The sequence below is a fragment of the Homalodisca vitripennis genome, chromosome X, assembly GCF_021130785.1.
Source record: "Homalodisca vitripennis isolate AUS2020 chromosome X, UT_GWSS_2.1, whole genome shotgun sequence".
NCBI classification, from domain to species: domain Eukaryota; kingdom Metazoa; phylum Arthropoda; class Insecta; order Hemiptera; family Cicadellidae; genus Homalodisca; species Homalodisca vitripennis.
The window spans coordinates 67,411,319-67,432,253 of NC_060215.1; the positions used below are offsets into that span (position 1 = coordinate 67,411,319).

General features: G+C 36.6%; 1 protein-coding gene across 3 annotated transcripts in view; it reads left to right on the top strand.

Annotated features, from left to right (window-relative positions):
- Positions 1-20,935, top strand: part of LOC124369123 (protein DENND6B) — a 69,766-nt gene that overhangs the window by 12,654 nt on the left and 36,177 nt on the right. For all 3 annotated transcript variants that reach the window (XM_046826882.1, XM_046826883.1, XM_046826884.1), the window contains exons 3-5: positions 9,513-9,785; positions 14,669-14,854; positions 16,538-16,782. In XM_046826882.1, coding sequence (XP_046682838.1) covers positions 9,513-9,785; positions 14,669-14,854; positions 16,538-16,782 — 704 coding nt within the window. The remainder of the gene's footprint in view (positions 1-9,512; positions 9,786-14,668; positions 14,855-16,537; positions 16,783-20,935) is intronic.

Consider the following 20,935-nt stretch of genomic DNA (forward strand, 5'->3'; position numbering starts at 1 on the left):
AGAATCCAGCGCCATCAGCGCTGCCTGACTGTCCGTGAAAATGTTAATCGTCTTGCCCCTATATCGCAGACGAAGATTCTCACAAGCACATTCTATAATAGCTGCGACCTCCGCTTGAAAGACTGTCGGATACGGACCCATAGGGACCACCAGCTCCCTACATGGTCTCACTCCCAGAATTCCAGCGCCTGTGCCGCTTTTTGTTTTAGAGCCGTCTGTGAACCATTCGAGCTCCGCTGGTGGAAGAGGTTTCTTCCCCTCTGACCAATCATCCCTTGAGGGTAAAATAATCCTAAAGGGTTTGTCAAAGGAAAATTTTTGTGGCATCTGATCAGAGATATGTGCAAAACATCCTCCTGTATCAGAGTGCTAATTCTGCAGTGCCCACTGCTGCAGCCCGACCAGAGTCCCATCTGCTGGACAGTAGGCACTCCTCCTGGCCATAGCTCGAATGACAATGTCCAGGGGGGCGAGATTAAGACAACAGTCCAGAGCTGCGCCTGGCGCACTAGGAAAAGCCCCAGTGATAGCAAGGCAGGCCATCCTTTGGATACCCGCCAGACGAGCTACCACCGTCTTGGCCTCCGTGTTTGGCCACCATACGACAACTCCGTACATTAGTGCAGGTCTGACCACGGAAACATAAAGCCAGTACAAGAGCCTCGGCTTCAGTCCCCAGGGCCCACCTATCACACGTCTGCATTGCATTAGAGACCACTTACCCCTGGCAATGACCCTTTCTAGATGAGGTCCCCAGTTTAGAACCCTATCTAGCTAGAATCACGCCCAGGTACTTGACCTCAGACTTCAGCTCAACGGGTGAGCCTTTGAATAGAAAGGGACCAATGCCCTCCATCTGTCGCCTCCTGGTAAAGGCAACCACAGCAGCCTTGGTGGGGTTGACGGTGAGGCCAACCTTATCACACCAATTTCCCACCATGTTCAGAGCAGCATTGGTCAGTTCCGTGATTGTTGTGTTGAACTTGCCACTCACAAGAATTACAATATCATCTGCGTACCCTTGTGCAAAGACACCGCTGCTATTCAAAGACTTTAGCAGGTCATCCACAACCAGGTTCCACAGAAGAGGAGAGAGGACGCCGCCTTGCGGACAGCCCCTCGTAGTCTTCGCACTAACACTTGCTCCCATGAGGGTTGTGACAACAACCCTGTCCGTGAGCAAGGTCCCTATCCAGTCACACACCTGACCATCAACACCACGTCTTGAGACCGCATTGATAATCGCCTGAGTGGCTGTATTGTCAAAGGCTCCTTCAATGTCTAAAAAGACTCCTATGGCTACCTCTTTTGCCGCCAGCGTCTTCTCAATTCTGCACACCAATTGATGCAGGGCCGAGTCGCATGACCTTCCTGGAGTGTAGGCATGCTGGTTAGGATGCAGAGGTCGCTCCAAAAGAGCTCCCTCCCAAACAAACCTGGCAACCATTTTCTCCATGGTTTTGAGAAGGAAGGAGGACAGGCATATCGGCCTGAAAGACTTTGGCCGATCCATGCCTGCCCTCCCCTGCTTCGGTATATTTTCCTTACATTTACCTTAATAGTATTTTCAATATGAGGATTCCATGTGAGCCTTTTGTCTAAAACTACTCCTAGATACTCAAACACATTATAATATTTTATTCTAGTACCTTTCAGAACACGTTGAGCTAGTTGGAAATTCTCTTTTCTGGTGAAGGTTATTATACTTGTTTTTGATGTATTAATCCTCAGAACCTCCCCATGACACCAGTGCTTATAAAGTTAAGGGCATCTTGAATGGGGTGTTCCATCGTATCTTTATTTCTTCCCACTAGGTATTCAGCACAACATTGTAGATTTATACCCCTTTCCAGTCTGTGATAGTGGTTGATTCCTCATCAAGCTTTGCTCTTACTTGGCGACTTTTTGAGAGGGCTACAATCCACTTGACAGCATCTGATAGAACTTCAAACCTTTCAAGTTCTTTTGAATAAATTCAATAATGTAAAAACTGCTCCTAAACAGGGTTATACGGTTATTTAATTGAATATCTAACATTTCTTGTAGAAGGGTTGGAAAGACTCTGTCCGCCCTTGGTGATTCAAAGAGCTTGAAGGATGTAATAGCCCATTTAATCCTTTCTGATGTGAAGATTCTTTTTGTCTGTACTTAGCAACCTCACAACCAGTCCTCTCCCCCACCAGAGAATAGAAAAACTCATCTTGTGGCAAGCCTCTGGTAAACAGTTAATGTAAGTTTCTCCAGGTTCTTCTTTTGTTTTTTTCTCTTATTTCTTTCTTATATTCATGTAGGGCATTATAATATAGAAACCATTCATCTGTTTTTGCCCTTTTGAAGAGTTTTCTCGTTTTGTTTTGTTTTTCTAGCTTCCTTTTCCACTAAGGCACATCTTTCTTTAGCCTATCGCTTCTGAGGAGGCAGTTTTTCTCATAGGCCTTCATTATGTTCATTTTCATTTGGACTGACCTTATGTTCATTTTCATTTGGACGGACCTTTCCAGTTCCAACTTGTTTTTTCTGATAGGGATCTATTTCTAATAACTCTTTCACTATGGTCTCTCTGTATCTCCTCCAGTTAGTAGACTTAGAAATCCTCTATGTAACATTTATCTCTGCCCCGCCTTTTGGTCGGATCTGGGAGACTTACCACCCATCTAATTAATACCGTTTGGGCCTTTGGTTAAGGTGATATCCAACACTCTTGCCTTACTTTTGTAATAAACATGGGTTCTGACTCTTTATTTGCCAGTTCAATGTCATGAGTAAATACACACTCATAACATAACTGGAGAATCTCCTCACCCAAGGAGCAGCCAAGGATTGCTCTTCTTTCTCCGCAGCTTTTTATTTTTATTGGTGGACAGTTTATATATGGATTAAGGAAATATGCTGAGGCAACCTCTTTTTCCCCTTGTTGATTGGCAACATTTACTGCCACTGCCAGAATTCTGTAACAAGAAAACTATTAATTTGTTTTTATAGCAAAACACAGGCTCTTGGGTTTTCAACACTTTGATCATATATTATGTTACCAACTTGAGTCCTTAGGCCCCTGATGATTCTTTTATTGACCCAAGGTTCCTGGATTAGGGTGATATCCAGGCGTGTAAAGATTAACCTCACGACCTTCGCAAGATGTTGGTTACGCCCCTAGTATAGTGGATGTTTATCTGAATAAGGCGTTTGATTACCTTTTCACCACAGTACCCACCCCTCTTAGGAGATCAACATCTATCAGTTTTTGGAGTGCTTGGGGAGTGTGCAACCTTTCCATCCCCCTGGCCAAAACTGATGGTTCTTTCAAGGTGGGGCCCTTCTACAAGAAGAGGAAGCATGTAGGTCTTATCTTATTTTCCGCTCTTTCTTTTTGAATAGACCTTCCAGTTAAGGTAATTTCTGGGTCTTCGATACCTTTGGAGTCTGTTCCACTTCCATTATTTCTTCTGTAGTGTTTGCTTTGGTGGAGGTTTCACACTTTCCTGAGTTCTCTTCCTCCTTTTTGGGGTTTTCTATTTTACCCTGAGTTTTCTGTTTCAGCCTAAGCTGAATTTTTCCAAACTTGTAGCTGATCCAAGGACTCTCTTTCTCAAGCTTGTTAGCTAAAATACAGTCAGTAGCTGGGATAAGCAGTGCAGACTTGCCCTTGCCACCCCTGTGGGAACATTCCATTCCACTCTCCTACTATAAGGTCTTAGTTTTGTACCTTCACGAACTTCATGGTCTATTCATTGGAGTTGTTTGTGCTGTGGGAAGTAAGCTGTCGTAATTCTTGCTCGAGGAATCTCTGTAACACAATCCTCAAACTCGTTTCCTCCCAAAGCCTGAGTGTATTTTCACAGGTGAAAATCAAAACCGCTTGATGCCTGTTCCCATAGAAGCTTGAGGAATTTGACCACTTTTTTTCTTCCACGATCCCTTCCAGAATAGCATTTTGAATTAGTTCCATTTGTTTAGTAGTAAGGTGGGTTTCCAGAAAACGGAAGTGAAGTATTCCCACCCTTATTCCCTCAGCTACTAACTTGTAGGGATCACTTCTGGCTGGTTTATACCTACCAGTTGAACCCACCGCTGGGCACAGCAAAAAACCGATGTGCCACTTCAATCTGGGCAACCTTATGGATGTCCAGTAGCGGCACATCATTAACCGCAAATGTTGAGATTCTGGGGTTCATGGGCAATTCGATAGGTCTAGTCTACTGTGGAAGATGACTGTTGGAGTTGGTGGGATTTGTTCCCTTACCTCAGAGGTTCTTGTTAACCTCAACAAAGGTGTGCCACCCCCCGCCTACTTTGACTGGAGAGGCTGGTTCAGAGCTGGCCTCCCCTTATTCCGGGATGACTTTGAGATGTAGTGCCCTAATTCTTCCTCATGGATCTCGATAGGAGGCGGCCCCTACTCCCTAACCTTACCCATCCTGAATATCCTATCATTCCGGAAGCAGCGCAAAGGTTCTTACATGACTAAGTGCAATTTATAAGCTTCTTGTCCTAAGAGAAAAGAAAAAAACTTGTAGGACAGTTCTAGGGGAGGTGCCGATTGCTCCTTTTGTGTCCCTTGTCCTTCCTCATTCTGTCTTTTTTTCTCAGATGAACCTCCAGAGTGCAGCTAACTGAGTGAAGATTTTTGGCTTGCTCTGTCCTTGCTTTGAACCGTGGGTGCTGCTGTATATATATATATATATATATGTATGTTTGTATGGGCTTATACAATATAACATGCACTTGTGAACACAATAACTCCTATTATTTTAAAATATCCAGACTTAACTCTGTACAAAGACAGTATTTGCACATAGCTTGAATGATTTCGTTAGTCAGTCTTTATCAATGAAAAGTTTCAAGGTGGTGGCTATTCACATTCAATCCAAAATTTTAACTAAACTAATTCACAATATAGATCCAAGTTATTTTAGATTATAGTGTAAACAAATTACAATAATATTTGATGTCACATATAGTTTCCGGGTAGTGGGAGTACAAACATTTAACTAGTATACAACATTGCAGAAATAATTCTGAACACGATAAGTACAATATTTCCTAATGAATTCAGACCAAACTTGTTACGTAGACAGTATTTGTACATAGCTTAGATGAGTTTGTACTCCTGATGAGTTTGTATTGTTGGAAAAGGAATGGTTACATATTATTTACTCATCTTCGGCTCACTCCCCAGAGGTGGTGGTTATAAAATTCGGGTATAAGAAGAATTATGTGATAAGTTGAATTCGGAGATAGGGCTTGACAAGGAGTTAAAAGTAGCACATATTGTTTACTTATTTTCTGGATTCAAGCAAAGTTTTTACTTTGAGGGTAATTTATGGCTTAACCATTGGAGATTTAACAAAAAGTGACTGAACTTTTTTTTAGAAAGTTTAAAATTCTTGTGGATTTCATCTACAACCTCTGGTTTTCCCAGTACACAGCTTGGGAGAAAAGACTGCCCCGGTCAGCGATTGTGAATTTTTTAGAGTAAAATCATTCTTTATTTCCGTTAAACCATTATAATCATTGCCATGTGTCAATACGATTAAAACTAAAATTTACAATGTTTTCCTTTAATAAAATCTTTCACACTATAATAAGTTATGTGCTAACAAATCCTTAAGACTACTTTTGAATTTAATTAAATTTATTTAACACATTCGCTGCTAAAAATTAAGTAATGTATGTTACTAGAGGCTAATTTTTTTTTATTAGTATTCACTTACCAATTTAGTTGTTGTGACACGGGTTGGTACAGAAAGGTCATCAAACACCAAAAGAGCCGAATTTCGCCATTTTGAAAATATGCAGTAGATCTACCGCACACGCTCCTGGGGCAGTCTCTCTTCGAAGCGCACACCGTTTTCCTTATTGTTTTTTCAAAAACAGATCACTAACGATTGTTTATAATAATACTGGGAACAAATCACTTAGTATAACTAAAAATATATTGATAAAAAACACTAAAAACTATTATATACAACCCAACCAACCTCCCCAAGGTACGCTTCATTAGTCATGGAATTGGTCAAACCAATGTGAGACACACAACCCAGGCTGTCCATCACATTCTAAACACTGCCTCATCACGTATTTCTTTCTGCTATTTGCATAGCAAACTCTGCACCATACTACTTCTCTTTCCTTTCCCTTTTTCTGGTACATGGGGGACGCTGTGGCGCTTCAGAGGTCGAGGAGGCTCGGGAATGTCAGGGAGTAGCTTGTCAATAACCTCCAGACGGAAGTCATACAAAGGCATTTTGTTTTCTCCACTTGATGTGCGAACTTCGTTATAGAGATAGTGTGCATTCACTAACATCATCTGAATTACGTGGACAAAAATCTTCTTGTACCACCGCAGCGTTTTCCTTTCGCAAGGATAATATGACATCATTTGGTCACTGCGGTCCACGCCTTTCATAAAATGATTGTATTGAACAATTGATAGTGGTTTTAATCTCTCCGAACCACCTCGATTAATTGAATTCACCATGTCATTTTCAAACTCAGTGGATATGTAAGAGATAACGCTTTTATCTTTCCATTTGGCGACAACAACACTTTCGGCGTAGCGGGCGATGGTTTCACCCTTTTTCAGGGTTGCCGATTTGACTTCAGGAAATACGTATTTTCTGTCCAGCCGAAGAGTTCCAGTGCAATATGTATTCCTATGGAGCAGGCTTGAGGCAAGAGTAAAACTATTATAATAGTTATCCATAAATAAACTGTGGCCACAATTGAGTTTCCATTGCATCAGCTTCAATACAACGTCGGCTGCATGTCCCTTACCACCGTAATCATCTAAAACTCTGCAATACATAAAAAAACGAAGTATTAGGCCATGGGGGTCACACAAACTGTACAGTTTTATGCCATACTTATGGCGTTTCCCTTTTATATATTGCCTAAAGTACAACCGTCCCCTCCATAAAACCATTCCCTCGTCAATGCACAACTTTTTTTGAGGATAATAAATTGAGTCCATTTTATTGTTGAAGTAGTCAATTAGAAACTGTTCTTTAGAAGCTCTGTTGTTTGGGTTAGGGTACCTTTCAAAATTAATGCATCGCAAAATAAGCATAAATTTGTCCCTGGCCATGAATTTGGGGAAGCATGTTGAAAACAGCTTACAAGTTTTCCAATAGTCTTGTATTCGGGGTAATTGTAATATTCCCATGTGCAGCAATAGGCCAATAAAACATTTGAGATCCTCTATGGTAATGTCTTTCCATTTATGGATTCGTGAGCCTGGGGTTGTAGTAGGTCCACAGAATAACTCTAACGCGTGTCTATTCGTAGTAGCGACAATGCCCTCCAAAAAAAATCACATCCACCAGCAACAAGAAAAAATTGATTGGGGTAATCTCATTAGGCAAAGGGACTAAAAACTTTTCCTCTTTTGTAAACGGTACATCTTTCATACCTATAGTTTGAGGATTCCATTGTTGTAGTCTAACGTCATAGTCTGGGTCTTCGACCTCTGACTCATCAGTCTCGTATTGTTCATCGTCGAGGTCCGGAGCATAACCAGGGACACCAGGGTCGTCTTCATAATCAGAATCACTATTAGCCACAAACTGACGTCTATTCTGGATTCCACTAGTTCCAGGAGGCAAATCCATGTCTATTGTATTATAAGAATAACACTAAACACACAACAAAAACTGTAAAATTTGAAGTAGTCTAAAAACTAACCACAAAACGCTAACTGAGAACGGCGACCACAAAAACACTGGAAAAGTATGTCCCCACGAGTGGCAAAACGGACAACCATACACGACGAGTGCTGAGAGCACACTGACTGGGTTACTAAACAATGGCGCTGTGCAGTAGATCTACGTCATGCACGCCTGTCGCGAGGCAGCCGTGCAGTAGATCTACTGCACCTGCATCAAACATGTTAATGATGATATTTATTTAGGTGATCAGGGAGGGCATTAAAAAATCACAGCATTATAAAACGTAGGATTTAAAAAATTATGTTTAACGTCGGGGGAACGTTAAATTTATTTCTATTGTGAATACAATACTGACAATGGAATTAAAAACTTTTGAATAGATCACGGTTTTGCTTAAAAAAATAGTGTATGAAAAATATAAAGGCATGGGAGAGTAAGCATTACTGATCTTAAAAAATTGAGTAATTTAAATAAAGATAATTCTAACTTTCAGGTGATTTCCATTGATTACATAGACTAAACTGGAATTTTGCCAAATTTCAAGTTTCTAGTATACCAGGAAGTTAGCTTGATTATTCTGTTTATTCAGTGTACAAATTATAAGTAAGTCAGTACCACAGGGGATTTAAAGATAAAAGGTGTTTTGATTACCTGAAGAATACTTATTCAAATATGGTAATATTTATCAGCTGAATAAGTCTATCAGGGTGTTTTATTTCACCCAGAAGATATTCCCAAGGAGGGTAAGGTTACGGTTTAAGAACAGGAGCTTATTTCCTTCAGGGAGTTGAGTCATTATGAGAATAAGTAGACCAGGCTGATTGGTTCATCAAAGGGTTTACCAGTTATTAACTTAACTGTTGGTATAATCCTTAAATAATAAATCCATAAATCTGCAGGAGGTAAAATTTTGTCAGATGTTAACTAAATATTTTTATTGGATGTAAACAAGTTAAGAAGGAACCTTTTCAGATTAATATGCTCCACCCTTATCTACCAATTTCTCATCCATCACTTTTTGATTACAGAGTTAAGTTCATAAGGTGATTTAAATTATGAGAATGTTTGGCCAACCAAAGTACATATTCCTTGCTCAAAATTGGATGTGTGCACTATTAGTAGATAGGGACAAAAGGTGTTCTTAAAGAAATTAGTCCATAAATGACTATTTGATCAAATAAATTCAAAATTACTCTTTCTCTGTCTATTAATGCCACTTCATTAATGCACAGACAATTCTGGTGAGGTACATATACCGTATCAAACTCTTTGTTGCCAATGTGGAAGTGAATTTATATGTCAACAATCATGTCCATAGCATAAGTCATTCACAAGATATTGTGCGGGTACTTTGATAAAGCTCAGTCCTTAATCATTTTATTTTAAAACTTTTAGAAGTGTATATTTAATTTTTTACTATGCGTTAACTATATATTTTAGTAAACATAATTATCTTATGAGAATACAGCAACAATTTTAAGATGAAATATTGATAAAGAAAAATAAATAAATAGAAAAAATGTGTATTTTTGAAAAAAATATTCTTCACTAAACATAGGTAATTTCTTACTGGGTCACAATAACATCATTTGGGTTCTTAAACTGTATACATTGATATTCAAAATTACATTTACTATATCAATGTATTCATCTGAGTACTCTGGTTAGAAGAATAAGTTTTACTTGACAAGTACTTTTACTATTTACTCAGAATTACTTCTTATTGTACAGTAGTTGTTTACCACAAAGTGTATTCTTTTGGTATGGATTGACCTTCTAAAACATACATCACTGCTTCTTGATCAATAATTGTTCGAATTTGTAAATCAACATGTAATTTTGATGTAGGTTTTGTACCCGGTAGACGCTCAACTACAGGAGGAAGACAAAGCGAACATTTGCTACCTGGCGTTCCCAGACTCTAACTCCAGTTGCATGGGAGACACCAAGTTCCACATCCGCATCCGTCAGGCTCCCGGTGGTCCTGATCTTCTCCCAATCCATACTCTTTACAACCAAAAGTGTCCTGTATATCTGCAAATTGATAATGGCTATTTTTACGGATTTGTTTATTTTCGCCAAGTTAAAGACATATCACTGCCCAGGGGATATTTTCAAAAGGTTAGTTAAAAATGTGTTAAAATCTTTCTGTAACCTTAAGAAATTCTTCTTTATTTCATTTTTGGAGCTTTAGATTTTTTTAAATATTGCTTATGCTTTACTAATCATTCCTTTGTTGCTTGTTTCACGTACTTATTTTCACATTATGCATCATTCTTTAAGGGCTTCAGTAAGGAAAAAATCGTAAAAGTATGCAATTGTCATAATTAAAATTTTTCTACTATGTTTCCTGAACATTTTGGTAAGAAAATTATTACATTTCAATAAGGAAAACTATATAAAAAATATTGATAAGTTCAAAAATATAGAAAAGTTGTGAATTCAAATGATTAGTTTGACCATGGAAAACATGTTTGCCTTCTTGCCATAATAGAGGAAATGAAACTTCAGTGCACCTGATCTGTTGAAGAAATGTCTTCATTGTAAATCACAGAAATCAAACGATTCTGTGAATCAGATAGTTTGGAATCATTTGTCAAAAACTGTGTTTGTTATTGTCTCACTCTTCACTTTGGGTGTATTATGCCATAAAATCTTTTAACCTTAAAACACTGAAGAAAATGTTTTCTCTGTACATTTAGCGTGTCTTTTAGATATAAAAATTCTGTTTTTCCAAAGTTTAATTTATTTTCTGATTCTTGTAAGAAGAAACAATAAAAATTATTTTTTGACTGGTACTGACAGGCGTGGTACATGTAGGTGTCGGCTATATCCGCATTCTATGCCAAGCATCATCAGGCGAAATAGCAATGAAAAAAGAATAGTATTGGTTAGTGATTTAATTTGGCATGATACATTCAAGTTTGCTTCCTATATATATATATATATGTTGGTGAGAATGAGAATGTGCAATGTATATATACACATTCATGATATTTTTGTGAATTGTAATGTACACAACAAAGTAAAATAAGACAATATGGATATTTCTGTATGCCACGATTGGGCGATTCCAAAGATATGGACATAACCGTACACTGTTTTTAAGGGGTAAATATAGCTAGGTGTTTGATTTTAAAAAGCTGGGAAAGACTGTTGGGCAGATGCTAACTAAACCATAGGTAAGCCGACTCAAAAAAGCTCAACATATATTGCAAAACATTTCTATAAGTCCCTGTAGTGTGCAAAGAGAAAGCTGAAACAAGTGGGAAGACCTGAAGGATCCTGATGACCCCAGTTATGGAGTAGGATGCCACTAAAATTAACCTTATAATGTACAAAACACAGCCATTTTTTATGCATATATATATATATTTATATATGCATATTTATTGTCTTTACCTTTAGTTCCCTGAAAGTTTATTCTTTCACTTACGTACCTTTTTTCTCAGGAACAAATTGGTGGATTCTCATGAAAAATTACAGTTATAAATTGTGTTAATACAGATATTTTAAGCATAAGAAAATATTAAATAGTTGAAGATTTAATAAAAAATTTATGTTGCCTGACAAAATTCTTTCAAAATTAGAACTATGGGTTTTACAATTTTTTCTGTTGCTCTAAATGTTAAGAAATATACACATAATCAAGTGACATAGTTTTATACACCTCTGGTTCCTGAGAAAAACATATATAAATTAGAGTAAAATAGCATTTCAAAGATAGGCCTGACTGAACACTCTTATACTTGTTAACACAAAGATTAGGCTACAATTGAGGTCTTTAATTACAATAATGTAAGGAAAAAGTTCTAATATGAGATAGTGAGTAATTAGAATCAACTGATGAATGCATTATAAGTATGTTGTAATAAAAATACTGGGTTTATCTATACTAAATTTATATAAATCATGAAAGAGTTTAAAAATTTTACAAATTATAAAACAAATTTTTTATATTCGTTTTTATCCCTTCGAGGTTGTTCCTTCCTCTAATGACTTCGCTTGAATCATAGATTATTCCATTAATCCATTATTCTTCTCTTCATATTGGATAGTGGTATCTCTTTAAAGTCTCATGGAAGGTAGACTGAATCAAGCAAAGTCTGCCCCCTTAACACCTGTAATGACTGTATCTGTAGAGCAAAAATAAATTATTTTCATATATCATGTTAGTTCTGTCAAGTATATAAGCACTAGATTTATTACTGTCAGTATTGTAAATTAACTTAATTTAAGCAGTAATCATACATATGACATTGTCTCCAATGCTCCATAGCTTTTGAATATGTCTCACTCTTGTGTTTTCAGTTAGTGTCTTCTGTAGAGTTTCGTAATCATAATGAAGAGTTGTTTGACTGTTATCCACTTCTGTTGATGCAATGGATGATTGATCACAATGAAGGTGATCCTTTTTCTTGCCAGAAATGTTTATGGTCTGAAGTTCCTCTACTTTTTCAGGGCGTCTTTGTCAATTTCGGTAGGGGTCTAATAATATGTTATAATTCACAGAATTTAGCAGTATAGCCTTTACTATCAATGTAACAGTTTACTATCAGTGCAGTTGGTAATCTATGCTGAGAGTTTCAAGTTGTATATTATTAAGTTTCTAAACTTGGAAGATGAAGTATCTGCAGAGAGTTTTGCTTTACATTTATCTCTCTCACTGTTCTCTTCGTATGAAAACTAGGTTGCTGAGTCCATCCACAGAAAGGATATTTGAACCTTCATCCTCTGGTTCCTAATATGCACCTTTTATTTTACATCACCAACAACATAAAATAAAATGAGGACGAGTAAATATATAAACAAGAAAGGAAATTAATGTTCGGGTGGGTGTTGGTGTGCACCATTGGCTTCTGTTTTATTCACCCGACTCCTATGAATTGCATGACACCATTCTCTGGTGGTCATCTAAATTGACCTACTGAAGTTTATATCGCTGTCTCAGAGAACCCCAATCATGATATTCCCAAGCAGATGAAAAGTTAACACAAACTCACTAAGAACTTCTCCATGACCTGAGACAACCAAATCCCATGATACGTGACAGTGCATGCCAAAATGAATAATTGGTCTCATTGTATTACTGAAAGAGAACCAGTTTTAATATTTAGCCATGTCACAGCATGCAGACAACAAAAGGAAGTGAGGAACTCTACTTATCACCTGAGTGTTTGTTAGTAGTTGATAGAAAAATCAGCAGGCTTACCTTTAATACTATCTTCTAAAGGTTCCTCTGATCAAAAGAACACATAAAAGTACACATTTGTTCACATAACTAGAAATTATCAATTGCACTGCATTCTTTACTGGTTGCTCTCAGAATTCATAATATCTCTCTCTACTGGTTGAGAAAGATTGCAGTGCAATCAAAAATTTGTAATTATGTGAAAAAATGTGTACTTTTATGTGTTTCTTCAATCATTGGACCCTAAAAGATAGTTTACAAAGTAAGCGTGTCGATTTTCTTATCAAGTAGTAGCAATCCCTGGCTTTCAGCCTTATTAATTCAAACCTATCAGCTGAGTTAAAAGAAGGACACATTTCTTTACAGACCATATGGGACTTATGGCGTTCTTCTTCTACAGCCACAGTCCAACCAGCATCTGATATTCACCATGTCACATACAGAGTCACGATGAAGTATGATGTGACCATCATAGTTTTATAGTAACTTTTTATCAGATGAGTCTCCAACATATGGAAATCGGTTTGGCACTGGTTATCTTAATGTCACCTTCCTCTTGTCATGCGTATTCTCAGGAGACGGTTGTGTTGATTGTGAATGTACTGAATGCAATCCTTAAACAGAATTTCAAGGGTAAGCAGAGTCAACCTAGGGATTTTAGCTAGTAAAAAATGAAGGAGAGGAGTCATCTGAAGTTTCATACTATGTAACATCCTACATACCAGCCTTGACAACCAGGTCCTGGGTCACTGCTTCAACAAGTGCTCCATAGCAAGTGTGTCAGACCTTGATTGTATATAAAATATACTCCCAGACATAGTCTTAATAAGGTTGTTGCTAAGAAATCAAACTCCTTCCTGTGGAGCAGTCGCCTTTTCCCTTGTCATCAAACTCACTACTCGAGAATTCAAACCCACTTAAGATCTTTCTGAACACTAATTTTACATTCACCTCATCTGGATGTACTTTTTGCTGATGAACACCTTGGTCAATATTATTAGTTAACATTCTTAGCACTCAAATTCCATATGACTATATAAATATGAAGGGAATCAGAGTTAAATTTGGAGAGAAACAGATAGTGTAAGGATCTGACTCTCCTAAGAGAGCACCTCCAGATTGTTATTTATATCATTTATAACAGGCTTGAGTATAAAAGAGACTAAATCACTTCCTTGGCCCAGGTTCTGCATCAGCCTTCATTGTCCTCCACCATGTAGGTAAAACTCTATGACCAGGTTCTTTATAGTTACTAACTGATACCAACTAGTAGGTAGAGACTGACATATGTGGCTCTAATACAAGAGCCACAGGAACATAAACTTCTCTTTGCTCAGTATAAAAAAATGTTGAAAGCCTCTCCGAACTGTTTGCATAACATCTTATGAGGGCCTTGTAAATGTCCAAAGTACAAAATAAGCTGCATAGGTTGAACCTATGTACATAATTACGTTTACAGGTTAACTCCTCTCTGATACAGCTAGAACTCTGAATTATGTGAAAGCCTCAAACAACTTAATGATAAAGGCTAGTTGATTCCTGCCTTGCCATTTAAAACCTTTCATATTGTCTGCGTTTTCTTGTACCTAATGCGTATTGTAGTTGATAAGAAGGTCATAATCTACTGGTAGGGTTGAGATGTGTTAAGGTTAAAAATGATCAACATCGTACTGTAATATTGAACAGGAAGGCCAACGTATCAGTATGTCTTTAGTGTGAAATATGTTTACTTTGGTTTGTTTGAAGCAGTGTATTTATTAATGTCCTTATTTTTGTAACTCAGTTATAATTTTCATTTTAATGTTTGTTACAGAGTGTAATTATTATATCGCGGTTCCCTTTCATCAACTTGTTTAGCGAAGTTGTTAGCTTAGTAGCTCCAGAGTTCTTTGATCATGGCTTAAACAGTGTGGAGGCTGCATGCCATGATATTGACCAGTGGGCACCTCCTATTCCAGGCGACACTCTCAATTTGCCAATTATAGGCACTGTTCTTCAGGTAAGTGTTTTATTTATACATTTTTACTTTTATTTTGGAAATAAAAATGATAGTAATCAAGCGAACAAAATATCATACTAACTTAATTAACTAAGCAATTTCATTTTTAAGCATATCAGTATTATTTTATTAGTGTTGGCAGTAGTGTAACTACTACTACTTGGCTTTGAATGGGGGGGATAAATTTGGTTGAAAACCAAACCACACTGGGAGATATGGGATAAATCTAAATTTAAATAAATTAGATGGGCCTAATTCAAAGTAAAACATGTAACTGATGTATATCAAAACAAGGTGGATTGCTATTATACAATTATTTTTTAGGACTTTTGGGGAAGGGGGAGAGTTCTATTCCCCTCATGCCTCCCTTAGTTACACCACTGAGTGTTATATGGAAGATTAAGGGGTCTCCCTTGTCTGTTTCGTGTCTCAACTCACTATGCTTGCATTGTACAATTATATTAAACCGAGTACCAAGTTATTGTTCAATTTTAACATGACAATTTTGATAGGATAGAAAGAATAGGCTTACCTTTAAAAGATTTAAAGGATATTCCTCTTCTTCTTAACATAATGATATTAAAAATAACACACAAAAACAGGATATTTTGTACCCATTTGGGCATCCACATTTTCAACCACAGAGAGATTTAGTTTGAAATATTTAATGTTGTAAAATTGTAGAAACAAAGAGTTTGCAAAAAATAAAGAGGTTGTGCTTTCCCTGAGTCTAGTTATTAAGCTTTGTCAAAGCTGTTTGTTTTATTCTTTATAATCTTAAAACAGGCAATGCGTATACATTTATTTTTGGCTTTTAAGTTACTTGAAATTTTTGCTAAAACACTCTGTGAGCATCTGACAACAGTGACATGTTTTGTTATTGTGTTGAGACTTGTAAATACCTATGTATTGTTTTACTGTTGGTAAGTTGTGTTAGTGTTTTATTACTTATTGGTAATTTTAGTTTATTTGTAATTGCTACTGGTTAAAACTCATGTACTAATCCATATCTACTTCTAAATAGTGTAGAAGTAGACAACGCTTAGTGCTGCTTTCAATGAGACAATAGACATTGTGTAAAAATTGTCATTAGATTTCAGGTATATTCAATACAATATTTCTTAAAATTGCTTCCATACTAGTTTATTAAATTTTGACTAACTCTGAATAGATTTCTGCACTTTTAAGACATTTTTTATAATTAACAAAACACAATAAATATCCCAAAAATTATATATTTTTACATATATGTTGTGTTAAAAACGTAAGTAAACATTTTCTGTACCTAATCTTAAATGGCAAGCTGAGTGAGGTCAGATTTAAAATGGTGAACTAATTATGGTTTAAAACATCACAATATGTTAGAAAACTTTGTTTATAAATGTGTTATATTTAGGCTATATTGGTTGTATTTATAAATGTAAATGTGAACAAATCTTCAAACAAAATTTCTGGTGTTTTTATTTGGTCAGGGAAAGTGGTTTTAGCTCATGAAACATGTAAAAGAAAAGAGCTGTAGCTTTCCTAGCTGTAATTGTTGGTTCTTATTAGGACTGTAATTTTGTTGTCATAATTCTGAAATAATCACATTGCAATTCATATATAAGTTTTCTGTTATATTATTAAAACCTATCTTATATTCATTTAGTAATTTCTGATGAACTGATAGATGGAATGTTTCAGGTCCAAGTGCCATGTGACAGTGCCAAGAGCAACTCAGGTGGTGGCCCGCTCAATGTGGCAAATGTGCCTCCAACATTGCTTCCTACCGTTCTACCATCCATCTATGAGATTAACACTTTCCAAGTATTTTCTACCGTGCTTTATCACATGCACTTACTATGGGAACTGGTGTTAACTGCAGAACCCATTGTAGTCATGGCTTCGTCTCCGGCCACTTCTGCACAGATGGTCCAAGCCCTTGTCAGGTGAATATCTCTGGCCTAACTTCTGTGCAATTCTAATGAGATAGATGAATTAAGATTTATAGATAACATTACTTAGTATATTAGATTTGTTACTTATTTGTAATACTCATTGACAAAAAAAAAAATCTAATAGAAAACTGTCACAATTTGATAATAAGATCCTTATTTAAAAAAAATTTAAATTCACACCAAACACCTAGTTACAATTAGGTATTCCTAGTGTATTCCTATAAAATCCCAAGCCTCTTAACAAAATTCTTAGATACAGTGCTTGTTTCTATTATGATCTTTTCTTGTTTCAGTCATCATACAAGTATGTTCAATTTTATAAGAACCTTGCATTTCTTCGTTTTTGTTTGACTTATATTTGATGTTCTTGAATTCTTTTGTTAAAGTAGGCAAAATATTTATTAGCTGTGGTTTCTATGGACAAGAATGAAGAATTTTATACACTAAGTTGTAAACAAATATGTAAACACTACTCTTTTATCCCTCCATTTAGCTACCAATACACTTTTGGCATAGTGTGCAATGGTTTCTCCTTTTTTCAACTTAGCTGACTTAACATCCGTTGAAATGTACTTTCTATTCAATTTGAGCGTACCTGTGCTGTAGGTATTTCTTATCAAAAGAGTGGAGGCGAGAGAAAAACCATTATAATAATTGTCCATGTAAAGGCTGTGTCTGCAATTTAGTTTTCCTTGCATCAGGTTTAGTATAATGTTAGCCGCATGTCTCTTACCACCAAAATCATCAAGTACACAACAATACATAAAGAACTTTAAAATCAAGCCATGGGGATCGCACAGACTGTACAGTTTGATCCCATATTTGTGCAGTTTTCCTTTTATGTATTGACGGAAATACAGCTGACCACGCCAAAGTACCAAGCCCTCATCAATACACAGGTTTTGTTGTGGATAGTACACAGACTTCATTTTGTTATTGAAGTAATTAATAAGGAACTGGATTTTAGATGAGCGATTAGATGGATCAGGATGGCTTTCGAAATTCAAACAATGTAAGATAATAAAAAATTGGTCTCGTGACATGAAATTTGGGAAACAAGAAGAAAACAATTTATTCGTTTTCCAATAATCTTGGTGTCTGGGCATTTGTATTATGCCCATGTGTAAAATAAGACCAAGAAAACACAACAACTCTTTGATAGATAGATCTTTCCACTTACCAACTCAAGAGCCAGGTACAGTATAGGGCCCACAAAAACTCAAATGTGTACTTATTGGTTGCCTTAACAATTCCCTCTAAATAAAACAAATCCACAAGCAGTGTGAAAAAAACTAATTGGAGATTTTTTATCTGACAAAGGAACTAAAAATCCTTCTTGTCTATTAAAGGGAATATCTTTTATTCCAATCCGGTTGTGAGTGCTCCATAGGGGAAGGTTGGTAATCAGGATCCTCAACTTCTGAGTCTATCTGGTACTCTATATCGTCCATGTTGTCATCTTCATCGTCTGAACTCAATACTGTCTCTGTTGTATGCTTGGGACTTGGTTGTTGTATACCACTTGGTCCTGAGGTAGATCCATTGTGTTGCATAATCACTACTAAAAAAACTTAAAAATCATTAAAAATAATGAAAAATTTAATGTGAAAATGAACTACATGAAAACACGGGAAAAGTACCTCCCGAGGAACGAGAAATACGGCATTGTGATAGCTCAAGTGCTGGCCGCACACTGACCTCATTTCAGAACAAAGGCTTTGTGGTAACCAGAGTTACCACCCGCAGCGAATGTGTTAATGTATTGTCTGACATACATCAGAAAATTAAATCTATTATTAATTTTTCAAATCCTTTTGGATTAGTTTCTTGCAGAGGATGGAAACCACAGATTGAGAGTACTCTCTATCAACCAATTCTTGGTTTTTGTCTTAAAATCACAGTTCTAAATGTATTCTTATCTATATTGTTGAATAAGTTGTTTTCACTGCAGATTCAGAACTTCTAACTGAGACTAAATCCCTATCCAGCGATGGGGGTAGTGGCTCTAGTATTTTTATCACTTACTTACTTACTTACTCTTACTCCCAGGACCATTTATATCGGAGGTGATATTTAGCCGCACCAACAAAGCTCCTCCATCTTGAACGGTCCTCTGCATCTTCCTCTGAAGCACCCATCTTCTCCATATCAGCCTTCACCTGGTTCCACCATCTCACTTTTGGTCTCCCCCGGGGCCGTTTTCCTTCTGGGTTATCGTACATTACCCTCTTCAGTTTGCATTCCTCTTCTCTTCTCAAAACATGGCCTGCCCAACGGAGTCTTCTGCACTTTATTTCTCCTATTACATCCGTACTATTGTAGAGCTCCCTGATTTCTCTATTATGTTTTCTTCTCCACACCCCTTGTTCATATGATGGCCCATAAATTTTATGTAGAATTCTATTCTCGAAAACTAGAAGCTTTTTCTCATCCTTCTTATTTAGCCTCCACGTTTCGGATCCGTACAAAAGCACTGGACATATAATTGTTTTGTATATTCTAGTTTTAGTTTTGTGAGAGAGAGATTTGGTTGAAAGTATCCTATTGCATGCATATACACATCTATTTGCTGAGTTGATCCTATTTTGTATCTCTGGTTCATCTGTGTTTTTATTTGATATTGTGACCCCAAGGTACTTAAAGTTCTCCACTTGTTCGAAAACATGCCCATCAATTTGTAGGGGTCCTCCTCTTTGATTTTGATTCCTTCTAAAGTGCATATATTTAGTTTTTGCATCATTCGTCTTCAACCCCACTTTCTCTGCCTCACTCACATAGAAGAAGCACTTCAGAGTGTAGCAGAGAGGGAGTTAGGGGTGGAAGTTGGAGCTAAACTAAACATCCTAGCTTTTGCAGATGATGTTGTCATATTTGCAGAAAATGTAGATGATTTGAGGTCATTTTTATCACATCACCAAATAAATAAGTTTATTGTATGACATTTTGTTAAACTCTGGGTCTAGCGAATTGTTTCCTAACTATGCCATAAACACGTTGTGCTTTCTCTGTCAACAGTCTTGACAAAGAATTGTCTTCATATGTTTATTAATAATGAATTCCCTACATAATGTTTAATTTTATTGAGCTCATAATAAATAAAAGAACTGAGTCGCATTTGTACATCATTTGTGTGTAAGTTATGAGACTGGGTCTATTAAAAAAAACTTTTCTGATCCGATCAGTATTTTTTGTTAAAAGTTTTAAAAATAAAACTTTTTTTGTATGTCTCCTTGGACATACAATGATACCGACACTGCCAATACCCGACACGTGGAGGGGGGGGAGTCCTTCACTGCAAAGGCCCCCTGGAAGCTTTTGTAACCTTTGTCAGAGAATCTTGATCTTGTTGAATGGTGAAAACATCTTTGAAACGGTGAACTTTCAGCTGTATCTTGAGCTTTGAAAACAAGGAAGAGTCTAACGAACTTACATTGGGGTGTACAGTGGCTAAATAGATGAAGAAATAGTCCCACAACAAAGGGATACCTACATCATCAGTCAGGCTTGCCAATATACGACAGGTACATTCTTTATTCAGCAGTATAATTGAAAGTTTGTAAGCATTCTTAATCAAACCAGAATTTGTACTTGAGTAATTACCATCTTTTTTCCCCAAAGTAATGGATTTTTTGTATGTCAATAACTATAGAACTAACTACAACCTGGTTTAATAACTTGTCGGCAGCTGAGTATGCAGAAGGCATAGAAAAAACTGTTGAAGTGCCATATCATATGTTTCAATTTAAATGGCAACTACAATAGAAAAATAGCTAAGGCTTGGAAATATGGAGTCAGATATATTTTCCCTCATTATCTTTGAATAAAAGTGTCTATAAGTACAAATAGTCTTTACTTTTAGGTTGATCCTTGTATTTTAGATGAGTCAATCGTCAAGTATTTAGTTTCAGTTGGCAGACTTAAATATCTTAATGGAGTAAATAGTCCTTCCTTTTGTGACCTTTGCAGATATGTTGTCTATATCAATGATGTTTTAGATTTTAACTAATGTATGGATTTTACATGTTTTTGTTATTGTTAGAAATTGAAGTGTATTATTTACTATTGAATAACATGTATGTTTTTTTTTTCATGGATAGCATTTAAGTATGTATTATTATTAAGTTTTGGTGTTTTGTGAGAGAGA